The sequence below is a fragment of the Alexandromys fortis genome, unplaced genomic scaffold (assembly GCF_014885135.2).
Source record: "Alexandromys fortis isolate MF-2015 unplaced genomic scaffold, M_Fortis_MF-2015_v1.1 scaffold_312, whole genome shotgun sequence".
NCBI lineage: Eukaryota > Metazoa > Chordata > Mammalia > Rodentia > Cricetidae > Alexandromys > Alexandromys fortis.
In genome coordinates, this window is record NW_026068184.1 from 570,899 (window position 1) to 586,237 (window position 15,339).

The following is a 15,339-nucleotide window of genomic DNA, read 5'->3' on the forward strand; positions in this document are numbered from 1 at the left end:
GTTGGCCTCGAATTCAGAGATCCTCATGCCTCTGCCTCCCGAATTCAGGGATTAAAGATTTAAGCCGCCACGCCTGGCTAACCTCAAACTTCCGATCTTCTTGCCTGGGAGCTGAGATTACAGGCACGCATCGTCACGCCTAGTGTTTGCAGTGCTGTGGTTGAAACCCAGTGTGCTTTGTATGCTAGGTGAGCACCCCACCACTGAGTGACATTCCCAGCCCCCCTCCATCCCCTTTATAACAGCTGACAGGCTTAAAAGTTTCAGTTGAGATTATATTTGTTCAAAGTTCTGAAGGTGGGACCAGTCTGGATTATCCCCAAGCTGCTTGGGGGTTACTACTGTTGACAGAGCTTCACCCACAGGCGGACAGACAGCCCCCCAAGCCCCACCCCAAGACCAGGACCCCATTGAAGCCAGCTGCAAACAAGGTACACCTGCAGGTACTCTGGTTTTATGCACCTGGGCTCTGATGAAGCCTTGGAGCCACGCGAGAGGAAAATGCAGAATGACTACAAATGTTCTTCTGAAACCTTCTCGTTCAGCACAGGAAACACCAGAACTCTGGCATGCTCGGAACTCCCTCAGTTTCTCACAGAAAAAAAATAAAAAATAAAAAAAAATAAAAATAAACACATTCCCCAAAAGAAACGCTGAGAGTGGGAGAATGAACTCAGGCCTCGTCCCAGCTGGTGTGCCAAGCCCAAAGCAGCTGGCCAAGGAGTCAGGACCGATGTCCAAGTTCGGGGGCAGAGGAGAAGCAGCTAAACCTCCGTGCTGTTGCCACGGAGACTCTGGATGGAAAACCTGGTGCCCAGGGCTTTGACACGCGAAGAGGGTGGCTTTTTCTTGGCATCCAGGTTCTTTATGTACCTCTGGACCCACGGCAACTTGGGGTCAGCACAGAACTTTTGTTCTTTCTTGGTGATGAAGCTGTGGAAAAGAAGAGCAAGGGATTAGTTGGAGATCTGGCAAGGTCCCTTTGTGAGGAAGCGAGTGTGGGGGACCAGGGGTCTCAGCTGCTCACCCTTGGGGCGAGGGTGTCCCTGGTGAGTTCTCTTTCTGTACATTCTGGGTTTTTACCACTGGGGGACAGGACCACCATGGAGTATGGGGTGCCGTGCTCATCCTATGGCCTCCTTGTGAGACAGAGGAGGCCCTGCTTTTGAATTATAATGCTGGGTGTGATAGGAGATACAGTATCTAGAGCGGAGAAACTGAGCTGAGAAGACAGCTCAGTTGGTCAAAAGTCTGCCTTGCAACTGTGAGGATCCAAGTTCAAGCCTCGGAACCCACTTTTAGAAAACTCTAGGCATGGTGGTGAGTGCTTGTGATGTCGGCACATGTACATGCACATGCACACACACGTGTGACTACACATATACCTATTTCTAAAGGCGAATGTTACCAGTTCACACTATGCATGGAAACATGGCTACTGGGCATGCTATAACTGAGAGGGGAGCCTGGGATCCATGTCTGCTCTCAGAACCAATCTGATGCCAGCTGGAGAATATATTAACATGTTATTTCCCACTGTGCACTGTGCACCCATTGCTTGACATGAGTTCATGCTTATTAACCCAGGTGAAGAGGTGGCTCTGGCCTGGCAGTGGTGGCACACGCCTTTAATCCCAGAGGCAGGCGGATCTCTGTGAGTAGAGGCCATCCTGGTCTACAGCGAGAGTTCCAGGACAGGATCCAAACTACAGAGAAACCCTGTCTCGAAACACCCCTCCCAAAAAGAGAGGTGGCTCTGAAGCTATTTGGAATCTAGAGGTCTTGTTGGTCATGTGACCTTGAGCCTCAACTGCTTTCAGTAAAAGAAAAAAGTCTTATGTTTTCTATAAGACTGTTTTTGTTTTTACCATTCTGGGAATGAAACCCAGGACTTTGTGCATGCTAAGAAAGTACTCGACCATTGAGCCACGCCCCCAGCCCCTCACTGGGGGATTCTGGGCAGGTTCTCTACCACTGAGCCACACCCCAGCCCCTCACTGGGGGATTCTAGGCAGGGGCTCTACCACTGAGCCACGCCCCCAGCCCCTCACTGGGGGATTCTTGGCAGGCTTTCTAAGAAGTATTGCCTCAAGGAACTGTTAAGATTAGTTAGGATAGGGCTGGAGAGATGGCTCAGTGGTTAAGAGCACTGGCTGTTCTTCCAGAGGATCTGGGTTCAATCCCCAGCACCCACATACTGTCTGTAACTCCATTTCCAGGGCATCTTATATGACACCTTTGCACCAATGCACATAAAATAAAGTTAAATAAATTATTTTAAAAAGATTAGTTAGGATAATGCTGTATCATGTATTTCCCTCCCTGCACAATGCCTTGCCTGCCTTTTGGTACTTCATGGATGTTCCAGCCTTCTGAGTGCTGGAATTACCGGCGTCTAGAATCATGTCCTGGTTGTTATGTGATGCTGAGGATTGAACATAGGGCTTCGTGGATTCTAGACAGGCACTCTACCAACTAACCTACCCCACCCCTATTTTCCTCCCAGTTTTATGGGTGAGGAAGCTGAAATCCAGAGAGGTGTAGAGCCTTCTTCAAAGATGCCCGGTTCTGAACTCCCTCAGAGACCCTGGAGGTCCCTGGGTTAGACACTTACATCACCCCTGCCTTAGGGCAGACGCTGCCACTGGCCAACTGGTAGCTAACCACTCGGTGTTGTGGAATTTTCTTGGAAACAAAGGACAAGCAGCAAGAAGAGGGGATGGTCGCAGAGTCTAAAAGGAGGGAGAGAGGTTTGTGTCAGCATGCAGTCTTCCATATGCTCTTTCTTAGCTGCAGACACAGAACAGGTTATACTCCAGGCCACTTAGTGCCTCCCCCAGTGCCAGGCTGCTCGGGTCCCTCACCCTCCTTTGTGCTAACACCCTTAGGAGCTTTTGCTACCAGCAGTCCCACCTGGGCCCAGTAGTCTCACCTGTAGGGAAGATGTAGCCCATGCAAGCTACCAGGAGAACAAGGCTGGCGATGACAGTGGCGGAGCCTGCCATGTCCTGGAGATCAGAGGCCTCAGCTCAGAGGTCAAAGCTGGGGTGCAGGAAAGAGGGCCTTCAAGATCTGAGGACACCCCAACTTCCCTCCCCTGGCCTTTATATGGAGATGCACACACTGGGGTCCCTCCCTCCCTCTCCCCCACGGGCTTCCTCGAAAATCATGAGCATTCTACGGTCTGAAAAAAAGGGGAAGTTTTCTCAATTTCTTCTTTAGCTGAGTCAGGGATGTTTGGGGATTCTAGTAAGAAAGAGTTGGGGGGAGGGCTGTCATCCTGCTTGGGGCAAGGCCGAGGGCAGATGTTTTAGATGGCTCAGTTCTGCTGCTTAGCATGTGGGATCCTGGGGAAGTTACTTGGTTCTCTGAGCCTCCGTTTTTGTAGATGCAGAGTGGGGAGAGTTACCCCTCTGTGCCTGCCTTCTGCCCAGCCATCCATCAATCTACCTGTCCATCCATCTGTCCATCTAAAGGAAGCTTAGAACGGCAAAATCGGGCTTCCTGAGATGGTGGTTTGTTTCCAGAAGGCACGGGGAGTAGAAGTGGTGGGCATCGAAACAGGACCCACAGGGGCAAGAGGAGGACCCTGAGACCCTATGAAATTCCCAAGCCAGCATCCACTTAAGGATTTTGAACCTTAAGACCCCTGATATATGAAGGGATAAAGTGGTTACTTTTTTCCCCTCTGTGGTTTGGTGTTTCTGTCTTTTCCCAGAAGTTCAATCTTTGTCCATGTGGGTCAACAAAGTTGGCAGTCTGCTAGATAACTACCAGTACCCTCATTACATAGCCATTGTCATCCATACATCCATTTATCCATACATCCATTTACCCACTCACCCACCCACTAACCCATCCATCCACCCACCCACTCACCCACCCACTCACCCACCCACTAACTCATCCACCCACCCACCCACTCACCCACCCACTAACTCATCCATCCACCCACCCACTCACCCACCCACTAACCCATCCATCCATCCACCCACCCACTCACCCACCCACTAACCCATCCATCCATCCACCTATCCACCCACGCATTCATTCACCTATTCATTTATTCATCCATCAAACTTTATTTTTTTTTTCAAGACAGGGTTTCTCTATCCATCACACTTTTATTAAACATGTCATGTGGTGAATGAGTCTCTAGAGATAGATGTTTCCTTTCTATGGGGGCAGTCCATGCAGGCAGCAAACTGAACAAGGAGATGAGAACGACCTCGTCACCCTGGATCAGACTTTGGGGGCTCTAATGCCAGGCGATTCATTGTCAGCAAAGTTAAAGCCCAGTACAGTTCGGGGAAAGGTTTCCAGGCAACCATCATTACAATTCCAGGTGCACAAGGCATCTTCAGGTGTGACTACATGGAGACTCTTTTTACACAGTACGTGTGACCGTGAGGGCAGGTTCTGTAGCCAAAAGTCCTAGAACCTAGTGGGGTCTCTGACTTATAGCACAGAGGTCAGCAGGCCATAAAGTACATGTGACATCTCCCCTGAGGATGGGTAACAGTCTAGCGAGGGAAATCTGGGATGATCATTCTGGGGTGATGGGTGAGGTCTGCCTTCACAGACAGCAGAAAGGTCAGCAGCTCGTTAACAAAACCCAGTCCCAGCTTTCTGGATGGAATGCAGGTATTTGGTTTATAAAAACCAACTCCATTGAGGGGACACCCCTGAGTGGTGAACATTCCTGGTTCTCTTCGCGCTTCTCTGTGAGTATAAGGACCTCTGTGCCCCCAAATCTATGGCCATCAAGTCCCCAGAATTTTTAGAAACACCCATCACACACTTGGGGTACATGTGTGTGTGGTATGTGGTGTGTGGGGGGAGCAGTGAGAATTCTCACCCAGCACCCCCATGAGAGAAGTCACAGAAACACCCGGCAAGCATTCAGGGGTTGTGAGTGTATTGTATGTAGGTACCCAGGGATGCCACAAGGTGGCATCAGAACCCCTAGAGTTCTAACTGGCTGTGGAGTCATCAAAGGCAGTGAAAACTAAACTCAGGTTCTCTGGAAGAACCCAAGCCCTGTTATCTGTTGAGCCATTTCTCCAGCATACGCTTTAAAAAGTTATTATTGCATTTAGTTAGTAATTTAGCGTGTGTGTGTGCACGCGTGGTCGTTAAATGTTTATTTTCCTTCTTATTTTGGATAGGAAAGATTTCTTGAGTTCCCTACAAGAGATAAGTGGGCAGGGCAGCAAGTAGAGTGCCTACAATCTATTACGATACCTTCTGTCTATGTATGCCTTATGAGGTATCTGTGTCCGGTGTATGTACTGTTGGGAACAGGCAATAGCATGCTGCTGCCCTAAGTGCTACCGTTCTGACTGCAGACTATTTACCTGTAGGGTGAAACACAGTTTCGGTTCCCAAGCCCTAGGGAAACTGGGAACTTTCCAATAGCTGACCCACCTCCTCCCTAAACCATAGAAATAGTCACTGTGCTTCTTTAGGTCCCTAGAAACACTATGGCTGTTCCTAACAACAGAAAGAATAAATCGCGTTGGTTGGGCTGAAACACTTGTACTGTGCGTCGGTTGTCAATCACGGAACACTTAAAGAAAGCCCCTAATCTTTGATTTCTGATTGGGAGCAGCTGCAACTGTAACTTGGCAACAACTGTTTGTGACTGCTTAAATACCTTGCTTCAGGGGCACTCAGGGTTGCGGTTCAGCTCCGGAGTCTGTTCTGCGGCCCTGATTGATCGGCCCCCTCCACTTTCCCCCTTCTTTTGTGCTGCCCTGGGGTTAAATCTTGCCTTGTGGTAACTTCGTGGGTCTGTTTGGGTTGATCTGGAGCCTCGCGCAATAACAGTACACGAACACGCGAGTGCAACCGGGTGCGCGCGCACAAGAGTGGAAGCCACAAGAGGTTTATGTCGGGAATCTTTCCCTTCTCTCCACATTTATCTATGTAGATTTTATTTTTATTTTAAATTGTGTGTGTGCGGCTGTGCATGCAAGTGCAGACGCCGCTAGAGACCAGAAGAGGTCGTCAGATCACCTGGAAGCGGGTTTATAGGCAGCTGAAAACAGCCAGGCTTGGAGGCTGGGAATTGAACTTCTGCGAGAGCAGAAGGTGCGCTTCCCCACGGAGCCAGCTGCTTCCGGAGACAGGATTTCTCACAGACCCTGGAGGTCTCTGATTTGTCTAGACTGATTGGCCAGCGAACTTCAGGGATCCTCCTCTCCCTCTGCTTCAGCACTGGGGTTACAAGCTCCCATTGCTAAAACCCAACTTAAAAAAAAAAATCGATCGACTGATTGATTTATGCGATTGTTGGGGGCAGGGAATCTGTGTGCTGTGACACACATGTGGAGGTCAGAGGATAATTTCGTGGGACCGCTTCTCTCTTTCTGCCTTTGCCTAGGTTCTGGGGATCTGAACTCAGGTCGTGAAGTTTGTACAGCAAATGCTTTAGCCACCGAGCCATCTCCCAGCCACACACCCCCCCCCCCCCATTGCTGTATTTTCTAGAGCCAACCCCAGCCTTTGCTGCTTAGCAATTCTGCGGGGCAAGCCCAAGCACGTGGCAGGAAGAGGAAGTGGAAATTCGCGGCTCTCTGGGGAGAGAAGTGCATGGACAGGGATGCTCAGGGCCTGGTGTTGTAACTCGAGTGGGTTGGCAAAGGTCATCAGTGGGAGGCCTTGAAGTGGTTGGTGCCCCCAGATTACTAACACCCCCTAGGGGGTTTTCCAAGGCCTTAAAATACCACCCACTCTGTCTTCAAGTCTGTCTAGGGGAGTGGGTGGGGTTCCCAAGCCTGGTTGTTGTTTTCACATAAGTATGTGAGTATCTGTGGTGTATGCATACATGCGTGTGTTTGTCCCAGTGTGTGTATGTGTGTATACAGGTACATGTAGCATGTGTGCCTATGGAGGCTGGAGGTTGACAGTAAGTGCCTTTATCTAGGGTTCCTTTTATCTAGGAACCTTTTATCTAGGGTTCCTCACTGTGCCCAGAACTCACTGACTCAGCACTTGCCTCAGGGATCCCCTGTCTTCACTTCCTAAGTGCTGGCATAGATGGGCCAGTACCCCCACACAGCAAACACATGGGTGCTGGAGATTTGAACTCAGGCCCTCGGGCTTGCACATGCTTTCCTGGTTCTTACAACCGTAGTTTCCAAGAGGAAAATGGAAACCTTATGAAGGGAGACAAATAAGACGCTATAACTGGGCCATTAATCCTGGCTCTCCAAACGGGAACCCGTATCCTTTCTCTTGAAGGGCTGGCATTGACTGGCAGAGGAGGAAGGTTGAAAGCAAGACTTAGAAGTGGGACCTGATGGGTGGCACGTGCCTGTCTTCTTAGCCTTGGGAAGCTGAAGTAGAGAGATGGAAAGCTCAAGGCTAGCCGGGCGACGGTGGCGCACGCCTTTAATCCCAGCACTCGGGAGGCAGAGGCAGGCGGATCTCTGTGAGTTCGAGACCAGAGCTAGTGCCAGGACAGGCTCCAAAGCCACAGAGAAACCCTGTCTCGAAAAACCAAAAAAAAAAAAAAAAAAGAAAAGAAAAGAAAAGAAAGAAAAAAAGAAAAAGAAAGCTCAAGGCTAGCCTGGGCTATATGGAAGGCTAGCCTGGGCTATATGGATCGGTATGGTGGTCCAGCCTGGGCTGTTCAGTGAAAACTTGTCTCAAGAAATGTGAGAAGGTGGAATGGAGAGAAAGAAAGAGCAGGAGGGGAGGAGAGAGAGGAGAAGGAGAGGGAGAGGAAACAAAGGGGGGGGGAGGGAAGAGAGCAGAGAGAGGGGAGGGAGGAAGGAGGGGGTAGGAGAAGAAATCTGCGAGATGATTCCAGAGCTTGAGGCAGGAGGACCTCAGAGTCCACCCTGCTTTAGGACAGGTAGAGATGGAGGATCTAGGAAGTGAAGGACAGATAGGAAGAGAAAGAAGCAACAGGCACAGGGAGAAACTTCTAGAAAGGGGGTGGGCAAGAGGCAGATGACAAAGGAACCAAAAGAAGCATCTCAGAGCTGTAGGGTGGGTCCCCTGCCCAGGGTCCATCCCCAGGTCCAGCTCAGAACCTCACCCCCACCCTGCCTCTGCAGGCCTGAGTGTCTTCATTTTAAAAGTGGAGTACTGGCCAGATCTGACTCAGTGTAAAACACTACACTACACGAGTAACCAGAGGGTGGATACTGCTTCATTGTACTTAAAATATGCCTCACTTTGTCAGCTAAAACTGAAGCTTACTTTTTTTAAAATATTTATTTATTATTTATTATGTATACAATATTCTCTGTGTGTGTGTATGCCTTTAGGCCAGAAGAGGGCACCAGACCCATTACAGATGGTTGTGAGCCATCATGTGGTTGCTGGGAATTGAACTCAGGACCTTTGGAAGAGCAGGCAATGCTCTTAACCTCTGAGCCATCTCTCCAGCCCCTGAAGCTTACTTTTAATTTAATTCTTAAATATATTTCATTTCTTTTGCTTTATGTTCATTTTTGTTTTGTTTTCTATCCCCCCTCTAACATAATTCTTGAAATGTCAACTGTATTTTTGGAATTTTAAAAAAATGCATTTATCATTAGTCTGTGTGTGTGTGCATGTGCACGCTCCTGTACTATAAAGAATGTGTGGAGTCAGAGAGCAATTTTGTGTTTACAAGTATGCCACCATATTCTGCTTAAGATGTTTACACAGGTGATGTTAGGTGTCCCTCAGGTGAGCTGTGGGTTGAGCATAGACCTGTTGTGCCAGCAACCTGAAAGTCTGAGGCAAGAGAATTACAAGTTCCAGGCCAATATACTGCTTCATATGATTCAAGGCCAGCCTGGGCAACTGAGTGTAACCCTGTCTCAAATAAAATGAGGAAAGAGGGCTGAGGTCTATGTCAACCATAGAGCCCTGCCTAGAATCCCCCAGTGAGGGGCTGGGGTGTGGCTCAGTGGTAGAGCCCCTGCCTAGAATCCCCCAGTGAGGGGCTGGGGGGTGTGGCTCAGTGGTAGAGCCCCTGCCTAGAATCCCAAGGGGCTGGAAGTGTGGCTCAGTGGTAGAGCCCCTGCCTAGAATCCCCCAGTGAGGGGCTGGGGTCTGGCTCAGTGGTAGAGCCCCTGCCTAGAATCCCCAGTGAGAGATGGGCTTAGTGACAGATATGTACATGAACCTGTACTAAAGAAATTAAAAGAGAAATGAATTAGTTCAAAATATCTCAAGACATGATCCAGGAAGAGGGCTGTGATCATTTTTCTTGGCACTCAGACAAAATACCTAACCAAACAAATTGAGAAGAAAGGCTTTTGGTCATGACTTCCAGGAATTTAAGTCTATTATGGCAAGGAAGGCACGGGGGCAGGAGAGGCCCAGCCTTTGTTGACAGGGGCACCACTAGAAAGCAAAGAGCCTTTGGGTTTCACCTTTAATGACCCATTGCCAGCTGCTGGGGGGAGGGGATACCCCGTGCCAGAGATTGCACAGCCTTCCAGATCAGAGCCACCAGCAAGGGAACAAAAGTTCACACACATGAGTCTGCAGGGGGCCACTTCATATCACACCACAGCAGAGACACTGGCACCGATGGCCATAATGCTGCAGAAGCAGAATATGTATAAAATACAGTAGACTGGTACACTGTTGGGTGCTGTTTGAGCTCACTCCCCCATTACAGACCCAAGCACGTTTGTCTCAGTGTCCGCCAAGGTCCCATGTCTAGGGATCAGCTGCCCTCACCACTAACTCTGCGACAGGGAGAAAAGAGAACAGGAAAACGGCCCAAGAATGAAAGCGCTGTGGTCTTGGGGACCTCTGGAAGGTGACCCTTTTCCAACAGAGGTCACTAGTGTTCACCTCATGGTATAAAGGTCCCTGTAGTGGGAGAGAGAGAAGCTGGACGCTCAGCCCTGGAGAGAAAGCTTAATGGGGCATTCCAGCTGATGGCCTCTGCCTCCCCAGTCCGCTTCTGAGAGATGGCTCAGCGGTTAAGAGCACTCAGTGGCTGCTCTCCCAGAGGACCCACGTTCAATCTCCAGCACCCACATGGCAGCTCACAACTGTCTATAGCTCCAGCTCCAGGGGATCCGATGCCCTCTTCCAGATTCTGTGGGCACCAGGTATGAACACGTGGTGCAGAGACATATATGTAAGAAAACGCCCATACACATATGATAAAAAGAAAGAAATCTCTTTTTCCCCCCTGGTTTTTCAAGACTGGGTTTTTCTGTGTGTAGCCCTGGCTATCCTGGAACTCACTTTGTAGACCAGGCTGGCCTCAAACTCAGAGAGATCACCCCTGCTCTGCCTCTCGAGTGTTGGGATTAAAGGCATATATGCGCCACCACTACCCAGCTAGAAATAAATCTTTTTAATTCTAAATTATTAATTTTGTGTAAATGTCTGTGTGTTCCTGTGTGCATATGAATCCAGAAGGGAGCATTAGATTCCTTGAAGCTAGAGTTACAGGAGGCTATGAGCCACTATGTAGGTGATTAGATACAAACTCCGGTCCTCTGCAAGAAGCACACACTCTTAATCGCTGAGCCATCTCTCCAGCTCCTGTTAATTGTTCTTTTATAGGAAGCCTTACTTGATGGGACGCTCCCCTCTGCTCTGACTCTTGCTCTGAAACTCCAGCCTGCTGCTCCAATGGACTCCCCGAGTTGGTTTCTGCTGGATGTTTCCAGTGCCTGCTTTGATAGTTTGTGTTCTCTCTTCCTCTTCCCTTTTTCTTTTATTTCTGCTTGCTGTATATGGTCAGTAAACTCACTCATTCAAAGCCAAATGTATGGCCGTTGTAGATCATTCTCGGACCATTTGGGACACACAGGCAGCGGCTAGGGCTCTCAGTGTGGGGCGGGGCAGGGTTGGAGCAGAGCCCTGGTTGCCTAGGAAATGGACCAGTTCTTTAGAAGCTAATCTCCATTCATCACCATCATTGTCAATGGAAGGAAAGGGAGGCTTGCAACAGTCACGAAGGGTGGCTCTGGTGTTTGGAAAGATCTGCGAGTGTCTCTCACAAGTGGGACCCAGCCTTGATCCTGTGGCAACCACTCCCAGTTCTGAGTAGGTTAATGAGGTCAAGAGCTGTGACCTGGTGACGTGGCAGGCTCCATGGGCGGGTGGGATGAGACGGTATTGGGGCCAGGGTAGTTGGCTGAAGCAGCGGGAGGGAGGAGGTGTCTATTTGAGCCCACGGCTTCAGGAGCTAACAGTCCATCATGGCAGGGACATCAGGTGGTAGGGAGATCCTGTTGCCAACCCTGCTGATGTCCAGGGGGCCTAGGCTTAGATGGGGACTAGAAAAAGCCCAGCTGCATTCCCCAGAGGGGATATACCTTGAAGAACACACAGGAGAGGGAGGAACAAAATCTGAGTTGCCCTGCTCAGGACCCCATTCCCACTTGCTGTGGTCGGAATCTGTTCCTGGTGGTAATGGACTGCAACCTTTAAGCTCAAAGGCAACCGTGCTGAGAGGCAAGATCTCAGGCTGGGGGTGGCTTCAGGGATAAGAGTGCAGGCAGGAACCTGTGAGTTCAGACCCCCAGTGTCCATACATAAAGTAGGGTACAGGGGGCTGGAGAGATGGCTCAGAGGTTAAGAGCATTGCTTGCTCTTCCAAAGGTCCTGAGTTCAATTCCCGGCAACCACATGGTGGCTCACAACCATCTGTAATGAGGTCTGGTGCCCTCCTCTGGCCTGCAGACATACACACAGACAGGATATTGTATACATAATAAATAAATAAATATTAAAAAAAAAAGTAGGGTACAGCTGGGTGGTAGTGGCAAACGCCTTTAATCCCAGCACTCGGGAGGCAGAGGCAGGAGGACCTCTGTGATTCTGAGGCCAGCCTGGTCTACAGAGAGAGTTCCAGGACAGCTAGGGCTACACAGAGAAACCCTGTCTCGAAAGAACAAAACCAAAAGTAAAAGAAGGTGTGGCTGTGCATGCTCACGGGAGCCCCGCTGGGGGTGGCGGGAAGGCAGGGCAACCACATGCCCTTGTTGGTCAGCCAGCCTAGGTGAAGAATGGTGGGCTTCAGATCCGGTGAGAACACACACACATACACACTCAGACCCGCACACAAAGAGATGGGACATTCAGTAGTTGTGAGAGCTCTGTGCTCACTAGCAGATGAGCACTTTTGTGGGAGAGGGTTGTGACAAAGGACGAGGCTGTGACAGAGGAGACAGCTCAGTGGGTAAAATGTTTGCCTCGCAAGCGTGAAGGTCCGAGTTCAATCCCAGGAACCCATGGTTAAACAAACAAATGGAAAAAACAGCTTGCTGGGCTTGGTAGCGAATGCCTTTAGTCCCAGCACTCCAGAGGCAGAGGCAGGCAGATCTCTGAGTTCAAGACCAGCCTAGTCTACATAGCAAATTCCAGCCTAGAGTGAGACCATGTCATTAAAAAAAAAAAAAAAGCAGGTGTGATAGTCCACAACTGTGACCCCAGGACCCCAGGACCAGGGAGGCAGGAGGACTTGGGCCTTGCCGGACAGCTAGCAGAGTCTACAAGGTGAGCTCCAGGAAATGAGAGACCTTATCTCAGAAATAAATGGAGACTATGAAGGCACCTGAGACATGAAAGCTGAGGGAGTCCTCTGGCTTCCACCAGCATGTGCACCTAAGTGTGCACAAGCATACACACATGTATACACAGGGCTGGCCTCCCCCAGCATGTGCACCTAAGTGTGCACAAGCGTACACACATGTATACACAGGGCTGGCCTCCACCAATGTGTGTACAAGCATACACACATGTATACACAGGAAGAGCTCACAAGCATACACACATGTATTCACAGGGCTGACCTCCACCAGCATGTGCACCTAAGTGTGCACAAGCATACACATATGTGTACACAGGGCGAGCTCACAAGTATACACACATGTGTACACAGGGGGAGTCTCTTTCTCCCTCGCCCCTCCCTCTTTCCCTCTGCCCCCACCATACGATGATACAGCCAGAGGCCCTTCTGAGACCCTCTTGAATGGTTAGAAAATACTTTCCTTTTCTTTATCAAGCACGCTCTCTGAGCCAGGCGTGGTGACTCAGCCTGTAACCCGGGCACTCAGGGCAAGAGAACTACTGTCAGTTGGAGTTCAGCCTGGCCTGTATCATGAACCCCAGACCAACCCAGGCTACGGTTTGAGAATCTCCAGAATGGCTAGAGAGATGGCTCAGTGGTCAAAGCATTCATTGCTCTTTCAGAGGACCTCAGTCCTCTTCCCAGTCCCTACATTGATTGGCCCACAACCATCTTTAACTCCAGCTCCTGAGCTTCTGACTCTCTCTTATGACCTCTGTGGGCACTGCACTCGCAAACACAGACGCGGACACACACAGACAGAGACAGACAGACAGACAGACAGACAGACAGACACACACACACACATGCACACGTACCTAAAAATAAAAATTAAAAAAGATAATAAAAAACATTACCTAGCCGGGCAGTGGTGGCGCACGCCTTTAATCCCAGCACTCGAGAGGCAGAGGCAGGCGGATCTCTGTGAGTTCGAGACCAGCCTGGTCTACAAGAGCTAGTTCCAGGACAGGCTCCAAAACCACAGAGAAACCATGTCTATCAAAACCAAAAAAAAAAAAAAAAAAAAAAANAAAAAAAAAAAAAAATTACCTAGCCGCCTAGTGGTGGCGCACGCCTTCAATCCCAGCACTCGGAGGCAGAGGCAGTGACATTTCACCCAGCTTTGAGCTTTCCTTGAAAGAGTTGTTAGTTATTGTTGTTGTTCCTTTTGGAAACTACAGCTCCCAGATTCCTCCTGGATTACGGATACCTGCGCGCGGGCGCGCACAGGTGCAGGACATTTCTCCCAGATACCCTTGCGCTTCTCCTTAAAAAGCGAGCTTCCACGAGGTCTCGCTCTCTCTTGCCCTTTACCCTTGTGTGTCTTGCACACCTGTCCCTTATCGTGTCCCCCCCCCATTAAAGCGCACCCACGTGGGAGCCGCGTGTCTGTGTCTCCTCCTTTCGTGCGTGTTTTGTCTGTCCTGTGTTTGTCTCCACACACACACCCGCTTTAAAAGAACAATAATTGTGTGTTGGAGTTCATTGCACACATACCGTCTTGTGGAGGTCAGAGGATAACTTGCAAGTGTCAATTCTTTCCCTCCGCCATGTCAGTCAGGTTTATCAGCAAACACCTTTATCTGCTGAGCCATCTTGCGGACCCCTGTACTCCACAACTGGTTCATTAATGGCTCTACAGCTGCGGGAGGACCTTCCGCTCCTTCAGCCAATGGCTGCTGAAATACCAGCCCACTGGGGCGTGGTCTATTTATCTTTAAAAAAGAGCTACAAGCCTCGGCCTGCTCTCTTGGTTCCGGTGCTTGGTTCCCGCTCCTGCTCCAGGCGACTAGGCTCCTTTCCTGACGGTTGGTGCTTTGTGAGTTTTACCCCCCAAAATAAATACCCCTTTAAATCCTAACTGGTGTGGGATTGTTTCGCGCATTACTCTACAGATGAGCTACCTCCCCTGTCCTCCATTTACAGAAACACCCCCAGTAGTAGAAGTCTGATCGTTAGAGGTCATGGGTAGGTAAGCAGTTGGATGGGTGCAGGGTTCATTGGCAACATAGCGAAGTTCTAGAGAATTAGATGGTTTGTTATGCAACAGCATAAGCGGGTTAATGCTACTGAGCTGGAGGCACACCTACGTGGATTTCGGTTTGGTTACTACAATGAAATGAAGACGGAAAATAACAAATTCTGTCAGGGAACCAGGAACTTCCGCTCATTGCCAGTTGGAATATAAATGTCATGACCACTATGGAAAGATTCAGCAGTTCCTCAAAGTTGAGTATAGCATTATGATATGACTCAACAATTTTACTCTACATGCCTTAGCAAATTTAAAAAAAAAAAGGACATCCGCACGAGAACTTGCATGCTAATGTTTCTAGCTGCATTTCTCATAATTGCTAAAAATGGGACGGGGAAAACTGGGCAACATCTATGCAGTGGACTCTTACTCAGCTGCGCAAAGGCATTAGGTGCTGATAGATGCCACAGTGTGGGCGATGAGCCTTGAGGACATCACATGAAATGACCCCATTTGTAAGATATGATTTGGGTAATCACTTCTCAGGCTTTTGGCGAAGGGCAATAGAAGAAATAGAACAGAAAAATCCATAGGGATTAACCAAGACCTGAGAGGTAGGGGAAGTGGGGACAGGGTTTCTTTTTAGGGCTGATAAAGTGTTCTGGAATTAGACTGTGGTTGTATGGTCACCATTTGTAACTGTTCTGCTCAATGTACCCTATTTTACCTTTCCAGATGCTTTCTTATATTTTATATATGTAATTTGTGTGTGCAGAGGTGCAGGGGACATACATGACATGTCACAGCTGTGAATGTC

At 49.3% G+C, this 15,339-nt stretch overlaps 1 protein-coding gene across 1 annotated transcript; it reads right to left on the reverse strand.

Moving 5' to 3' along the window:
- Positions 1-274: 274 nt before the first annotated feature.
- On the reverse strand, positions 275-14,164 carry Ccl24 (C-C motif chemokine ligand 24). The gene is made up of 4 exons (XM_050129307.1): positions 14,045-14,164; positions 2,933-3,042; positions 2,615-2,732; positions 275-933 (listed from the first exon to the last, which is right to left on the reverse strand). Exons 2-4 carry the CDS (start codon positions 3,003-3,005, stop codon positions 765-767), a joined length of 360 nt encoding a protein of 119 aa, XP_049985264.1. The 5' UTR covers positions 3,006-3,042; positions 14,045-14,164; the 3' UTR covers positions 275-764.
- Between the last annotated feature and the right edge of the window lie 1,175 nt (positions 14,165-15,339).

Excerpts from the sequence above, each read along its gene's own strand:
- Ccl24 (XM_050129307.1), bottom strand. The coding sequence starts at position 3,005 with ATGGCAGGCTCCGCCACTGTCATCGCCAGCCTTGTTCTCCTGGTAGCT. Across the intron at positions 2,733-2,932 it reads GGGCTACATCTTCCCTACAG|ACTCTGCGACCATCCCCTCT; the intron begins GTGAGACTACTG and ends CCCTCCTTTTAG. Across the intron at positions 934-2,614 it reads TGCCCTAAGGCAGGGGTGAT|CTTCATCACCAAGAAAGAAC; the intron begins GTAAGTGTCTAA and ends TCTTTTCCACAG.